At 57.8% G+C, this 16593-nt stretch overlaps 1 protein-coding gene across 1 annotated transcript; it reads right to left on the bottom strand.

Moving 5' to 3' along the window:
• Positions 1-1615: 1615 nt before the first annotated feature.
• Positions 1616-16467, bottom strand: LOC308232692 (serine protease 53-like). The gene is made up of 6 exons (XM_080639921.1): positions 16082-16467; positions 12584-12806; positions 12127-12277; positions 10041-10300; positions 2587-2705; positions 1616-2065 (listed from the first exon to the last, which is right to left on the bottom strand). The coding sequence occupies exons 1-6, from the start codon at positions 16445-16447 to the stop codon at positions 1658-1660; spliced, it is 1527 nt and encodes a 508-aa protein (XP_080496047.1). The 5' UTR covers positions 16448-16467; the 3' UTR covers positions 1616-1657.
• Positions 16468-16593: the final 126 nt, after the last annotated feature.

Genomic DNA, 16593 nt, shown 5'->3' with positions numbered 1-16593 from the left:
TCCCTATGGGTGCCACCAATGTCATCCTTATGGGTGCCACCAATGTCATCCTTATGGGTGCCACCAATGTCATCCCTATGGGTGCTACCAATGTCACCACGATGGGTGCCACCAATGTCATCCCTATGGGTGCTACCAATGTCATCCCTATGGGTGCCACCAATGTCATCCCTATGGGTGCCACCAATGTCATCCCTATGGGTGCTACCAATGTCACCACGATGGGTGCCACCAATGTCATCCCTATGGGTGCCACCAATGTCATCCCTATGGGTGCCACCAATGTCATCCCTATGGGTGCCACCAATGTCATCCCTATGGGTGCTACCAATGTCATCCCTATGGGTGCCACCTTGGTCATCCCTATGGGTGCCACCAATGTCATCCCTATGGGTGCCACCAATGTCATCCCTATGGGTGCCACCAATGTCATCCCTATGGGTGCCACCAATGTCACCACGATGGGTGCCACCAATGTCATCCCTATGGGTGCCACCAATGTCATCCCTATGGGTGCCACCAATGTCATCCCTATGGGTGCCACCTTGGTCATCCCTATGGGTGCCACCTTGGACGTCCCCTCCTGGCTCCTCCATCTCCCTGTGGACATGGAGCCAGGTTGGATGAGGGGTTACGGGGGGGGCAGCCCCATATGGGGTGGGGGGGGGTAATGGGGGGCAATGGAGGCAATAGGGGTGCACTAGGGGACAATGGGGTGGTCAATGGGGGTAATGGGGGGCAATGGGGGGGTTAATGGGGGCAAGTAGGGGGTAGTGGGGGGCAATAGGAAATAATGGGGGGCAGTGGGGTTCAGTGGGGGGGTAATGGGCTTCAACGGGGCTGGAACACCGAGCTCAAGGGGGGGGGGCTTCCAATAGGGGTGTTTCAATGGAGGGGTGCCGGCAGCGCATGCCGGGCCGGGCCGTGCGGGGGGGGGGGTCCACACTGGTGCCCTATGGGGTGTGTGGGGCAATGGGGGGCAATGGGGGGCAATGGGGGGCAATGGGGGGCAATGGGGGGGCCGAGGCCTCACCTTGCTCCGGGCGGGGTCCGGCGCTAGGACCGGGCGGCGGCGGCGGCGGCAGAGCGGGGCCGGGGGGCGTGGCCAGGGCGAGGGGCGGGGCCTGCGGGCGCTTCCGGGGAACGGGGGGGGGGGGGGGAGCGGACGAGACCATGCGGTGGAGGGGGAGGCATTGGGGTGAAATGGGGCGGGTTTGGGGGGGATTGGGGTAATTTGAGGAGGGAATGGACCATTTTGGGGGGAAATTGGGGGCTTTTGGGCCGGAACGAACCATTTTGGGGGGGATTAGGGGGAAATTGGGGTCTTTGGGGTCGGAATGAACCATTTTGGGGGGGATTAGGGGGAAATTGGGGGCTTTTGGGTCGGAATGAACCATTTTGGGGGGGTTAGGGGGAAATTGGGGGCTTTTGGGTCGGAATGAACCATTTTGGGGAGGGGATTAGATGGAAATTGGGGTCCTTTGGGCCGGAACGAACCATTTTGGGGGGGGGGGGAAATGAGGTTCTTTTGGGTCCCCAAAGTGCGTTCCCCCCCCCCCCCTCCACAAACGGAGCTGGAGCCCCCCAAGTGCTGCCCATCCCCGTTTATTGCTCTGTTACGTGCGTGGTGCCTCCCCCTCCCCTCCCCAAGTTGGGGTCAGGCCTGGCCGGAGCCCCCCCTGCCTCCGGGGGTCCCCACGGTCCTGGGGGGGTCCTCAGTGCCTTCGGGGTCCCCTTGGCCACGGGGGTCCCTCAGTGCCTCTGGGTCCTCGGTGGCGCTGGCGTCCCCCATGCTCGGGATGGGCTCGTCCCCATCCTCATCCCAATCCCCATCCCCATCCCAATCCTCATCCCCATCCCAATCCTCTTCCTCCTCCTCCTCGTCCTCCCCCGGGGGGGGCTCGGTGAAATAGGCGTCGCGGGTGACGCTGCTGATCCAGCGCTCCAGCGGGGGGGCGCTGGTGAAGCGGAGCCGGCCCCCCCCGCCCGCCGCAGTGGTAGTGGCCGTGCCCAGCAGGAACCAGATCCCGCGCTCCAGGCAGGCCAAGGGGGAGCCACCAAGTGCCTGCGGGGCGGGGGGGGGGGGGGGCGGACACGTAGGAACGGCCTCAAACGGCCCCAAACCGGCCCGAACCAGCCCGAACCAGCCCGAATGGGTCATGGGGACTCCAAAGAGACCCCAAAGGGGCCCCATAAGGGACAGAAGGACCTCAATGGCCCCAGAGAGACCCAATGGCCCCCAATGGCCCCATAGAGACCCAATGGCCCCATAGAGACACAATGCCCCCCAATGGCCCCATAGAGACCCAATGGCCCCATAGAGACCCAATGGCCCCCAATGGCCCCATAGAGACCCAATGACCCTATAGAGACCCAATGGCCCCCAATGGCCCCACAGAGACCCAATGGCCCCATAGAGACCCAATGGCCCCATAGAGATCCAATGCCCCCAATAGCCCCATAGAGACCCAATGGCCCCATAGAGATCCAATGCCCCCAATAGCCCCATAGAGACCCAATGCCCTCCAATGGCCCCATTGCCCCCCATTGCCCCCATTGCCCCCCATTGCCCCCCATGCCCCGGACCTGGTGGCTGCCGTTGCCCTGGAGCGCGGTGACACAAACGGTGTCGTTGGGGGTGGGGCTCTCGCAGGGTCCCGGCAGTGAAACCTCCACACTGAGCACATCCGTGGGGCTGGGGGAGCCTGCGGCCATGGGGCAATGGGGGTCAATGGGGGCAATGGGGGCAATGGGGGCAATGGGGGCAATGGGGGCAATGGGGGTAATGGGGGCAATGGGGGCAATGGGGGTAATGGGGGCAATGGGGGCAATGGGGGGAATGGGGGGAATGGGGTCAATGGGGGCAATGGGAGTAATGGGGGCAATGGGGTAATGGGGGTAATGGGGGCAATGGGGGCAATGGGGGCAATGGGGGCAATGGGGGTAATGGGGGGAATGGGGGCAATGGGGGCAATGGGGGCAATGGGGGGAATGGGGGGAATGGGGGTAATGGGGGGAATGGGGGTAATGGGGGCTATGGGGGGAATGGGGGGAATGGGGGGAATGGGGGGAATGGGGGCAATGGGGGCAATGGGGGCAATGGGGGGAATGGGGGGAATGGGGGTAATGGGGGGAATGGGGGTAATGGGGGCAATGGGGGCAATGGGGGCAATGGGGGCAATGGGGGGAATGGGGGTAATGGGGGGAATGGGGGTAATGGGGGCAATGGGGGGAATGGGGGCAATGGGGGCAATGGGGGGAATGGGGGTAATGGGGGCAATGGGGGGAATGGGGGTAATGGGGGGAATGGGGGGAATGGGGGGAATGGGGGCAATGGGGGGAATGGGGGGAATGGGGGCAATGGGGGTAATGGGGAGAATGGGGGTCAATGGGGGCAATGGGGGTAATGGGGGCACACTCCCCCCCACAAGGCTCTCTGGATCCCACCCGATGGGATCTATGGGGTCCCTATGGTCTCTCCATGGGTCCCTATGGTCTCTCTATGGTCCCTAGGGTCTCTCTATGGTCCCTTTGGTCTCTCTATGGTCCCTATGGTCTCTCTATGGTCCCTATGGGTCTCTCTATGGTCCCTATGGTCTCTCTATGGGTCCCTATGGTCTCTCTATGGTCCCTAGGGTCTCTCTATGGGTCCCTATGGTCTCTCTATGGGTCCCTATGGTCTCTCTATGGTCCCTATGGTCTCTCTATGGTCTCTATGGTCTCTCTATGGGTCCCTATGGTCTCTCTATGGGTCCCTATGGTCTCTCTATGGTCTCTATGGTCTCTCTATGGGTCCCTATGGTCTCTCTATGGTCCCTATGGTCTCTCTATGGGTCCCTATGGTCTCTCTATGGTCTCTATGGTCTCTCTATGGGTCCCTATGGTCTCTCTATGGTCTCTATGGTCTCTCTATGGGTCCCTATGGTCTCTCTATGGTCCCTATGGTCTCTCTATGGTCCCTATGGTCTCTCTATGGGTCCCTATGGTCTCTCTATGGTCCCTATGGTCTCTCTATGGGTCCCTATGGTCTCTCTATGGTCCCTATGGTCTCTCTATGGGTCCCTATGATCTCTCTATGGTCCCTATGGTCTCTCTATGGTCCCTATGGTCTCTCCATGGTCCCTATGATCTCTCTATGGTCCCTATGGTCTCTCTATGGTCCCTATGGTCTCTCTATGGTCCCTATGGTCTCTCTATGGGTCCCTATGGTCTCTCTATGGGTCCCTATGGTCTCTCTATGGTCCCTATGGTCTCTCTATGGGTCCCTATGGTCTCTCTATGGTCCCTATGGTCTCTCTATGGGTCCCTATGGTCTCTCTATGGTCCCTATGGTCTCTCTATGGGTCCCTATGGTCTCTCTATGGTCCCTATGGTCTCTCTATGGGTCCCTATGGTCTCTCTATGGTCCCTATGGTCTCTCTATGGGTCCCTATGATCTCTCTATGGTCCCTATGGTCTCTCTATGGTCCCTATGGTCTCTCCATGGTCCCTATGATCTCTCTATGGTCCCTATGGTCTCTCTATGGTCCCTATGGTCTCTCCATGGGTCCCTATGGTCTCTCTATGGTCCCTATGGTCTCTCTATGGGTCCCTATGGTCTCTCTATGGTCCCTATGGTCTCTCTATGGTCCCTATGGTCTCTCTATGGGTCCCTATGGTCTCTCTATGGGTCCCTATGGTCTCTCTATGGGTCCCTATGGTCTCTCTATGGTCCCTATGGTCTCTCTATGGGTCCCTATGGTCTCTCTATGGTCCCTATGGTCTCTCTATGGTCCCTATGGTCTCTCCATGGGTCCCTATGGTCTCTCTATGGTCCCTATGGTCTCTCTATGGTCCCTATGGTCTCTCTATGGGTCCCTATGGTCTCTCTATGGGTCCCTATGGTCTCTCTATGGGTCCCTATGGTCTCTCTATGGTCCCTATGGTCTCTCTATGGTCTCTATGGTCTCTCTATGGGTCCCTATGGTCTCTCTATGGGTCCCTATGGTCTCTCTATGGTCTCTATGGTCTCTCTATGGGTCCCTATGGTCTCTCTATGGTCCCTATGGTCTCTCTATGGGTCCCTATGGTCTCTCTATGGTCCCTATGGTCTCTCTATGGGTCCCTATGGTCTCTCTATGGTCCCTATGGTCTCTCTATGGGTCCCTATGGTCTCTCTATGGTCCCTATGGTCTCTCTATGGGTCCCTATGGTCTCTCTATGGTCCCTATGATCTCTCTATGGTCCCTATGGTCTCTCTATGGTCCCTATGGTCTCTCCATGGTCCCTATGATCTCTCTATGGTCCCTATGGTCTCTCTATGGTCCCTATGGTCTCTCCATGGGTCCCTATGGTCTCTCTATGGTCCCTATGGTCTCTCTATGGGTCCCTATGGTCTCTCTATGGGTCCCTATGGTCTCTCTATGGGTCCCTATGGTCTCTCTATGGTCCCTATGGTCTCTCTATGGGTCCCTATGGTCTCTCTATGGTCCCTATGGTCTCTCTATGGTCCCTATGGTCTCTCTATGGCTCCCTATGATCTCTCTATGGTCCCTATGGTCTCTCTATGGTCCCTATGGTCTCTCTATGGTCCCTATGGTCTCTCTATGGTCCCTATGGTCTCTCTATGGGTCCCTATGGTCTCTCTATGGGTCCCTATGGTCTCTCTATGGGTCCCTATGGTCTCTCTATGGTCCCTATGGTCTCTCTATGGGTCCCTATGGTCTCTCTATGGTCCCTATGGTCTCTCTATGGTCCCTATGGTCTCTCCATGGGTCCCTATGGTCTCTCTATGGTCCCTATGGTCTCTCTATGGTCCCTATGGTCTCTCTATGGGTCCCTATGGTCTCTCTATGGGTCCCTATGGTCTCTCTATGGTCTCTCTATGGGTCCCTATGGTCTCTCTATGGGTCCCTATGGTCTCTCTATGGTCTCTATGGTCTCTCTATGGGTCCCTATGGTCTCTCTATGGTCTCTATGGTCTCTCTATGGGTCCCTATGGTCTCTCTATGGTCCCTATGGTCTCTCTATGGGTCCCTATGGTCTCTCTATGGGTCCCTATGGTCTCTCTATGGCTCCCTATGGTCTCTCTATGGTCCCTATGGTCTCTCTATGGTCCCTATGGTCTCTCTATGGTCCCTATGGTCTCTCTATGGGTCCCTATGGTCTCTCTATGGTCTCTATGGTCTCTCTATGGTCCCTATGGTCTCTCTATGGGTCCCTATGGTCTCTCTATGGTCTCTATGGTCTCTCTATGGGTCCCTATGGTCTCTCTATGGTCTCTATGGTCTCTCTATGGGTCCCTATGGTCTCTCTATGGTCCCTATGGTTTCTCTATGGGTCCCTATGGTCTCTCTATGGTCCCTATGGTCTCTCTATGGTCCCTATGGTCTCTCTATGGTCCCTATGGTCTCTCTATGGTCCCTATGGTCTCTCTATGGTCTCTATGGTCTCTCTATGGGTCCCTATGGTCTCTCTATGGGTCCCTATGGTCTCTCTATGGGTCCCTATGGTCTCTCTATGGGTCCCTATGGTCTCTCCATGGGTCCCTATGGTCTCTCTATGGTCCCTATGGTCTCTCTATGGTCCCTATGGTCTCTCTATGGGTCCCTATGGTCTCTCTATGGGTCCCTATGGTCTCTCTATGGTCCCTATGGTCTCTCTATGGTCCCTATGGTCTCTCTATGGTCCCTATGGTCTCTCTATGGTCTCTATGGTCTCTCTATGGGTCCCTATGGTCTCTCTATGGTCCCTATGGTCTCTCTATGGGTCCCTATGGTCTCTCTATGGGTCCCTATGGTCTCTCTATGGTCCCTATGGTCTCTCTATGGGTCCCTATGGTCTCTCTATGGTCCCTATGGTCTCTCTATGGGTCCCTATGGTCTCTCTATGGGTCCCTATGGTCTCTCTATGGTCCCTATGGTCTCTCTATGGTCCCTATGGTCTCTCTATGGGTCCCTATGGTCTCTCTATGGTCCCTATGGTCTCTCTATGGGTCCCTATGGTCTCTCTATGGGTCCCTATGGTCTCTCTATGGTCCCTATGGTCTCTCTATGGGTCCCTATGGTCTCTCTATGGGTCCCTATGGTCTCTCTATGGTCCCTATGGTCTCTCTATGGTCCCTATGGTCTCTCTATGGGTCCCTATGGTCTCTCTATGGTCCCTATGGTCTCTCTATGGGTCCCTATGGTCTCTCTATGGTCCCTATGGTCTCTCTATGGTCCCTATGGTCTCTCTATGGGTCCCTATGGTCTCTCTATGGGTCCCTATGGTCTCTCTATGGTCCCTATGGTCTCTCTATGGGTCCCTATGGTCTCTCTATGGGTCCCTATGGTCTCTCTATGGGTCCCTATGGTCTCTCTATGGGTCCCTATGGTCTCTCTATGGTCCCTATGGTCTCTCTATGGTCTCTCTATGGTCCCTATGGTCTCTCTATGGCTCCCTATGGTCTCTCTATGGTCCCTATGGTCTCTCTATGGTCCCTATGGTCTCTCTATGGCTCCCTATGGTCTCTCCATGGGTCCCTATGGTCTCTCTATGGTCCCTATGGTCTCTCTATGGGTCCCTATGGTCTCTCCATGGGTCCCTATGGTCTCTCTATGGTCCCTATGGTCTCTCTATGGGTCCCTATGGTCTCTCTATGGTCCCTATGGTCTCTCTATGGGTCCCTATGGTCTCTCTATGGTCCCTATGGTCTCTCTATGGTCCCTATGGTCTCTCTATGGTCCCTATGGTCTCTCTATGGGTCCCTAGGGTCTCTCTATGGTCCCTAGGGTCTCTCTATGGGTCCCTAGGGTCTCTCTATGGTCCCTAGGGTCTCTCTATGGGTCCCTATGGTCTCTCTATGGTCCCTATGGTCTCTCTATGGTCCCTATGGTCTCTCTATGGGTCCCTATGGTCTCTCTATGGTCCCTATGGTCTCTCTATGGGTCCCTATGGTCTCTCTATGGGTCCCTATGGTCTCTCTATGGGTCCCTATGGTCTCTCTATGGTCCCTATGGTCTCTCTATGGGTCCCTATGGTCTCTCTATGGGTCCCTATGGTCTCTCTATGGGTCCCTATGGTCTCTCTATGGTCCCTATGGTCTCTCTATGGTCTCTCTATGGTCCCTATGGTCTCTCTATGGCTCCCTATGGTCTCTCTATGGTCCCTATGGTCTCTCTATGGTCCCTATGGTCTCTCTATGGCTCCCTATGGTCTCTCCATGGGTCCCTATGGTCTCTCCATGGGTCCCTATGGTCTCTCTATGGGTCCCTATGGTCTCTCCATGGGTCCCTATGGTCTCTCCATGGGTCCCTATGGTCTCTCTATGGGTCCCTATGGTCTCTCTATGGTCCCTATGGTCTCTCTATGGGTCCCTATGGTCTCTCTATGGTCCCTATGGTCTCTCTATGGGTCCCTATGGTCTCTCTATGGGTCCCTATGGTCTCTCTATGGTCCCTATGGTCTCTCTATGGGTCCCTATGGTCTCTCTATGGTCCCTATGGTCTCTCTATGGGTCCCTATGGTCTCTCTATGGTCCCTATGGTCTCTCTATGGGTCCCTATGGTCTCTCTATGGTCCCTATGGTCTCTCTATGGGTCCCTATGGTCTCTCTATGGTCCCTATGGTCTCTCTATGGGTCCCTATGGTCTCTCTATGGGTCCCTATGGTCTCTCTATGGGTCCCTATGGTCTCTCTATGGTCCCTATGGTCTCTCTATGGTCCCTATGGTCTCTCTATGGGTCCCTATGGTCTCTCTATGGTCCCTATGGTCTCTCTATGGTCCCTATGGTCTCTCTATGGTCCCTATGGTCTCTCTATGGTCCCTATGGTCTCTCTATGGTCCCTATGGTCTCTCTATGGGTCCCTATGGTCTCTCTATGGTCCCTATGGTCTCTCTATGGGTCCCTATGGTCTCTCTATGGTCCCTATGGTCTCTCTAGGGTCCCTATGGTCTCTCTATGGGTCCCTATGGTCTCTCTATGGTCCCTATGGTCTCTCTATGGGTCCCTATGGTCTCTCTATGGGTCCCTATGGTCTCTCTATGGTCCCTATGGTCTCTCTATGGTCCCTATGGTCTCTCTATGGGTCCCTATGGTCTCTCTATGGTCCCTATGGTCTCTCTATGGGTCCCTATGGTCTCTCTATGGGTCCCTATGGTCTCTCTATGGGTCCCTATGGTCTCTCTATGGTCCCTATGGTCTCTCTATGGGTCCCTATGGTCTCTCTAGGGTCCCTATGGTCTCTCTAGGGTCCCTATGGTCTCTCTAGGGTCCCTATGGTCTCTCTATGGGTCCCTATGGTCTCTCTATGGGTCCCTATGGTCTCTCTATGGGTCCCTATGGTCTCTCTATGGTCCCTATGGTCTCTCTATGGTCCCTATGGTCTCTCTATGGGTCCCTATGGTCTCTCTAGGGTCCCTATGGTCTCTCTATGGGTCCCTATGGTCTCTCTATGGTCCCTATGGTCTCTCTATGGGTCCCTATGGTCTCTCTATGGGTCCCTATGGTCTCTCTATGGTCCCTATGGTCTCTCTATGGTCCCTATGGTCTCTCTATGGGTCCCTATGGTCTCTCTATGGTCCCTATGGTCTCTCTATGGGTCCCTATGGTCTCTCTATGGGTCCCTATGGTCTCTCTATGGTCTCTATGGTCTCTCTATGGGTCCCTATGGTCTCTCTAGGGTCCCTATGGTCTCTCTAGGGTCCCTATGGTCTCTCTAGGGTCCCTATGGTCTCTCTATGGGTCCCTATGGTCTCTCTATGGTCCCTATGGTCTCTCTATGGTCCCTATGGTCTCTCTATGGGTCCCTATGGTCTCTCTATGGGTCCCTATGGTCTCTCTATGGTCCCTATGGTCTCTCTATGGTCCCTATGGTCTCTCTATGGTCCCTATGGTCTCTCTATGGGTCCCTATGGTCTCTCTATGGGTCCCTATGGTCTCTCTATGGGTCCCTATGTCTCTCTATGGGTCCCTATGGTCTCTCTATGGTCCCTATGGTCTCTCTATGGGTCCCTATGGTCTCTCTATGGGTCCCTATGGTCTCTCTATGGGTCCCTATGGGTCCCTATGGTCTCTCACCGCGCCCCGCGCTCAGCGCCCAGCAGCGGCTGCCGTTGGGGGCCGCGTGCTCCCGGTAGGGGGCGCAGAGCGGCCTCAGCCCCGCGCCCAGCGGCAGCGCCGCCCCCAGGCGCAGCAGCGCCGCGTCCGGCCCCGCCCCCGGGCCCACGTAGGCGCCGTGCAGGTGGAGCCGGGTCACGTGGCGCGGCGCGTCACCGCTGCCGTTCCCGCGCGCCGCCAGCGCCAGCGGCAGCGCCGCCCACTCCGCCGGGTCCTGGTGCCTGGAGGGGAGATGGGGCAGGGCTGTGGGGCAGGGCTGTGGGGCAGGGCTGTGGGGCAGGGCCGTGGGGCAGGGCTATGGGGCAGGGCTGTGGGGCAGGGCTATGGGGCAGGGCCGTGGGGAAGGGCCGTGGGGCAGGGCCGTGGGGCAGGGCCGTGGGGCAGGGCTATGGGGCAGGGCTGTGGGGCAGGGCTGTGGGGCAGGGCCGTGGGGAAGGGCCGTGGGGCAGGGCCGTGGGGCAGGGCCGTGGGGCAGGGCTATGGGGCAGGGCTGTGGGGCAGGGCTGTGGGGCAGGGCTATGGGGCAGGGCTGTGGGGCAGGGCTGTGGGGCAGGGCTATGGGGCAGGGCTGTGGGGCAGGGCTGTGGGGCAGGGCTATGGGGCAGGGCTGTGGGGCAGGGCTGTGGGGCAGGGCTATGGGGCAGGGCTGTGGGGCAGGGCTGTGGGGCAGGGCTGTGGGGCAGGGGTATGGGGCAGGGCTATGGGGCTGGGCTGTGGGGCAGGGCCGTGGGGCAGGGCTGTGGGGCAGGGCCGTGGGGCAGGGCCGTGGGGCAGGGCTATGGGGCAGGGCCGTGGGGCTGGGCCGTGGGGCAGGGCTATGGGGCAGGGCTGTGGAGCAGGGCTGTGGAGCAGGGCTGTGGGGCAGGGCTATGGGGCAGGGCTATGGGGGTGCTATGGGGCAGCACATGGGGAATGCAAGGGGCAGGGTATGGGGCGCTGTGGGGAAGCAGTGGAGGGATGCTATGGGGTCTCTATGGGGTCTCTATGGGGCGCTATGGGTCTCTATGGGGTCTCTATGGGGTCTCTATGGGTCTCTATGGGGTCTCTATGGGGTCTCTATGGGGTCTCTATGGGTCTCTATGGGGTCTCTATGGGGTCCCTATGGGTCTCTATGGGGCGCTATGGGGTCTCTATGGGGTCTCTATGGGTCTCTATGGGTCTCTATGGGTCTCTATGGGGTCTCTATGGGTCTCTATGGGGTCTCTATGGGGTCTCTATGGGGTCTCTATGGGGCGCTATGGGGTCTCTATGGGGTCTCTATGGGGTCTCTATGGGGCGCTATGGGGTCTCTATGGGGTCTCTATGGGGCTCTATGGGGTCTCTATGGGTCTCTATGGGGTCTCTATGGGGCGCTATGGGGTCTCTATGGGGTCTCTATGGGGTCTCTATGGGTCTCTATGGGTCTCTATGGGGTCTCTATGGGTCTCTATGGGGTCTCTATGGGTCTCTATGGGTCTCTATGGGGTCTCTATGGGGTCTCTATGGGGTCTCTATGGGGCGCTATGGGGTCTCTATGGGGTCTCTATGGGGTCTCTATGGGTCTCTATGGGTCTCTATGGGGTCTCTATGGGTCTCTATGGGTCTCTATGGGGTCTCTATGGGTCTCTATGGGGTCTCTATGGGGTCTCTATGGGGTCTCTATGGGTCTCTATGGGGCGCTATGGGGTCTCTATGGGGTCTCTATGGGGTCTCTATGGGGCGCTATGGGGTCTCTATGGGGCTCTATGGGGTCTCTATGGGGTCTCTATGGGGTCTCTATGGGGCGCTATGGGGTCTCTATGGGGTCTCTATGGGGTCTCTATGGGTCTCTATGGGTCTCTATGGGGTCTCTATGGGTCTCTATGGGTCTCTATGGGGTCTCTATGGGTCTCTATGGGGTCTCTATGGGGTCTCTATGGGTCTCTATGGGGCGCTATGGGGTCTCTATGGGGTCTCTATGGGGTCTCTATGGGGCGCTATGGGGTCTCTATGGGGTCTCTATGGGGCGCTATGGGGTCTCTATGGGGTCTCTATGGGGTCTCTATGGGGCGCTATGGGGCGCACTCACCCGATGAAGCAGTGCGCGGCGCTCAGGACCCAGCTCTCCGCTATCAGCGCCCCCGCGCACCGGGGCCGCCCCCCCCGCAGCAGCGTCACGGACCAGGGCCAGGCCGCGCCAACAGGGGGCGCCAGCGCGGGCCCGCCCCACATCCCGCACCCTGCGGGGGGGACACGCAGGGCTCTATGGGGCGCCCCACGGAACCCCCTTATGGGGCACACACACAGGGCTCTATGGGGCGCCCCACGGAACCCCCTTATGGGGCACACACACAGGGCTCTATGGGGCGCCCCACGGAACCCCCTTATGGGGCACACACACAGGGCTCTATGGGGCACCCCACGGAACCCCCTTATGGGGCACACACACAGGGCTCTATGGGGCGCCCCACGGAACCCGCTTATGGGTCTCTATGGGGCGCCCCACGGAACCCGCTTATGGGTCTCTATGGGGCGCCTGCCCTTACCCAGGCACTGCCCCTCCTCGCTGCGGGGCTCCGCGGCGCCGTCGTGGGGCGGGAGGAAGGCGCTGGCCGGGAGGTGGCGCCGCAGCCACCGCTCGTGGGGCCCCAGCGCCGTGCCCAGCACCGGCAGCCCCGGGCGGGCGCAGCCGACGGCGAAGCTCAGGAGCCCGGCCTGGAACCAGCGCCCGGAGCGCGCCTGGCACTGGATGGGGCCCCCCGAGTCCGCCTGCGGGGACAGGGCCGCGGGAGGGGGGGTCACGCACGGGGCTTCCATAGGGGGATTCCAGGGGGGATTCCAGGGGGGATTCCAGGGGGGATTCCATGGGGGATTCCAGGGGGGATTCCATGGGGGATTCCAGGGGGGATTCCAGGGGGGATTCCATGGGGGATTCCATGGGGGATTCCATAGGGGATTCCAGGGGGGATTCCAGGGGGGATTCCATAGGGGATTCCATAGGGGATTCCATGGGGGATTCCATAGGGGGATTCCATGGGGGATTCCATAGGGGGATTCCAGGGGGGATTCCATAGGGGGATTCCAGGGGGGATTCCATGGGGGGATTCCATGGGGGATTCCATGGGGGATTCCATAGGGGATTCCAGGGGGGATTCCATGGGGGATTCCATAGGGGATTCCAGGGGGGATTCCATAGGGGATTCCATGGGGGATTCCAGGGGGGATTCCAGGGGGGATTCCAGGGGGGATTCCATAGGGGATTCTAGGGGGGATTCCATGGGGGATTCCATAGGGGATTCCAGGGGGGATTCCATGGGGGATTCCATGGGGGATTCCATGGGGGATTCCATGGGGGATTCCATAGGGGATTCCATGGGGGATTCCAGGGGGGATTCCATAGGGGATTCCATGGGGGATTCCATGGGGGATTCCATGGGGGATTCCATGGGGGATTCCATAGGGGATTCCATGGGGGATTCCATGGGGGATTCCATGGGGGATTCCATGGGGGATTCCATAGGGGATTCCAGGGGGGATTCCATGGGGGATTCCATGGGGGATTCCATAGGGGATTCCATGGGGGATTCCAGGGGGGATTCCATAGGGGATTCCATGGGGGATTCCATAGGGGATTCCAGGGGGGATTCCATAGGGGATTCCATAGGGGATTCCATGGGGCATTCCATGGGGGATTCCATGGGGGATTCCATAGGGGATTCCATGGGGGATTCCATGGGGGCATAGGGGATCATACATAGGGGTATATAGGGTCATCCATAGGGGTATATAGGGTCATCCATAGGGGTATGTAGGGTCCTATAGGCTCCTAGAAGGTCATCCAGGGTGATTTGTAGGGGCACAGAGGGCCAGGTACGGGGTCACACACAGGGTGTCACAGGGGATATAGGCTCAGATATAGCATCGTGTCAGGGATATAGGGTCACGCAGAGAGTCACATATAGAGGCTCCTATAGTGCTCTATAGGCCCCCATAGCCCCCATAGGCTCCCATAGTGCTCTATAGGCTCCCATAGCCCCCATAGGCTCTATAGGCTCCCATAGCCCCCATAGGCTCTATAGGCTCTATAGGCTCCCATAGTGCTCTATAGGCTCTATAGGCTCCCATAGTGTTCTATAGGCTCTATAGGCTCACATAGTGCTCTCTAGGCTCTATAGGCTCTATAGGCTCCCATAGTGCTCTATAGGCTCCCATAGTGCTCTATAGGCTCTATAGGCTCCCATAGGCTCTATAGGCTCCCATAGTGCTCTCTAGGCTCCCATAGTGCTCTATAGGCTTTATAGGCTCCCATAGTACTCTATAGGCTACCATAGTGCTCTATAGGCTCCCATAGTGCTCTATAGGCTCTATAGGCTCCCATAGGCTCTATAGGCTCCCATAGCCCCCATAGTGCTCTATAGGCTCCCATAGGCTCTATAGGCTCTATAGGCTCCCATAGGCTCTATAGGCTCCCATAGCCCCCATAGTGCTCTATAGGCTCCCATAGGCTCTATAGGCTCTATAGACTCTATAGGCTCCCATAGGCTCTATAGGCTCCCATAGCCCCCATAGTGCTCTGTAGGCTCCCATAGCCCCCATAGGCTCTATAGGCTCCCATAGTGCTCTATAGGCTCCCATAGTGCTCTGTAGGCTCCCATAGGCTCTATAGGCTCTCTAGGCTCCCATAGTGCTCTATAGGCTCCCATAGGCTCTATAGGCTCTCTAGGCTCCCATAGTGCTCTGTAGGCTCCCATAGGCTCCCGTAGTGCTCTATAGGCTCCCATAGCCCCCATAGTGCTCTATAGGCTCCCATAGGCTCTCTAGGCTCCCATAGGCTCTATAGGCTCCCATAGCCCCCATAGGCTCTATAGGCTCCCATAGCCCCCATAGTGCTCTATAGGCTCCCATAGCTCCCATAGTGCTCTATAGGCTCCCATAGGCTCTATAGGCTCCCATAGGCTCCCATAGTGCTCTGTAGGCTCCCATAGTGCTCTGTAGGCTCCCATAGGCTCTATAGGCTCTCTAGGCTCCCATAGGCTCTCTAGGCTCCCATAGGCTCCCATAGCGCTCTGTAGGCTCCCATAGTGCTCTATAGGCTCCCATAGGCTCTATAGGCTCCCATAGGCTCCCATAGTGCTCTCTAGGCTCCCATAGGCTCTCTAGGCTCCCATAGGCTCTCTAGGCTCCCATAGGCTCTCTAGGCTCCCATAGTGCTCTCTAGGCTCCCATAGGCTCCCATAGCGCTCTGTAGGCTCCCATAGGCTCCCATAGGCTCTCTAGGCTCCCATAGGCTCCCATAGGCTCCCATAGGCTCCCATAGGCTCCCATAGGCTCCCATAGCGCTCTGTAGGCTCCCATAGGCTCCCATAGCGCTCTGTAGGCTCCCATAGGCTCCCATAGGCTCCCATAGCGCTCTGTAGGCTCCCATAGGCTCCCATAGCGCTCTGTAGGCTCCCATAGGCTCCCATAGGCTCCCATAGCGCTCTGTAGGCTCCCATAGGCTCCCATAGGCTCCCATAGGCTCTGTAGGCTCCCATAGGCTCCCATAGCGCTCTGTAGGCTCCCATAGTGCTCTGTAGGCTCCCATAGGCTCCCATAGGCTCTCTAGGCTCCCATAGGCTCTGTAGGCTCCCATAGGCTCCCATAGGCTCCCATAGGCTCCCATAGGCTCCCATAGTGCTCTGTAGGCTCCCATAGGCTCCCATAGGCTCCCATAGGCTCCCATAGGCTCTCTAGGTTCCCATAGGCTCCCATAGGCTCCCATAGGCTCCCATAGCGCTCTGTAGGCTCCCATAGGCTCCCATAGGCTCCCATAGGCTCTGTAGGCTCCCATAGGCTCCCATAGCGCTCTGTAGGCTCCCATAGGCTCCCATAGGCTCCCATAGGCTCCCATAGGCTCCCATAGGCTCTGTAGGCTCCCATAGGCTCCCATAGCGCTCTGTAGGCTCCCATAGGCTCCCATAGGCTCCCATAGGCTCCCATAGGCTCCCATAGGCTCCCATAGGCTCCCATAGGCTCTGTAGGCCCGCAGAGCCCCCCGGCCGTACCTGGCAGGCGCCCTTCCCCGCGGTGCCCCCCGCGCAGAGCATCCCGCGGCGCGCGGGTCTCGCCAGCGCCCTCTGCCGGAGGCGCGAGTAGAGGCAGTTGCAGGTGTCCGGGCTCAGCAGCGGCAGCGCCACCTCCTGCAGCGGGGCCTCGGCCGGCAGCGACACTGCGGGGGCAGCGGCGACACAGAGGGACCAGAGAGGGACCCATAGGGAGAGACCATGGAGAAACCATAGAGAGAGACCATAGAGAGACCATAGAGAAACCATAGAGAGAGCATAGAGAGAGCATAGAGAGAGCATAGAGAAACCATAGAGAGAGCATAGAGAGAGCATAGAGAGAGCATAGAGAGAGCATAGAGAGAGCATAGAGAGAGCATAGAGAAACCATAGAGGAGAGCATAGAGAGAGCATAGAGAGAGCATAGAGAGAGCATAGAGAGAGCATAGAGAAACCATAGAGAGAGCATAGAGAGAGCATAGAGAGAGCATAGAGAGAGCATAGAGAGAGCATAG

Source organism: Psittacula echo (assembly GCF_963264785.1).
Source record: "Psittacula echo genome assembly, contig: SCAFFOLD_56, whole genome shotgun sequence".
NCBI classification, from domain to species: Eukaryota; Metazoa; Chordata; class Aves; order Psittaciformes; family Psittacidae; genus Psittacula; species Psittacula echo.
This window is presented reverse-complemented; position numbering and strand designations above follow the sequence as displayed.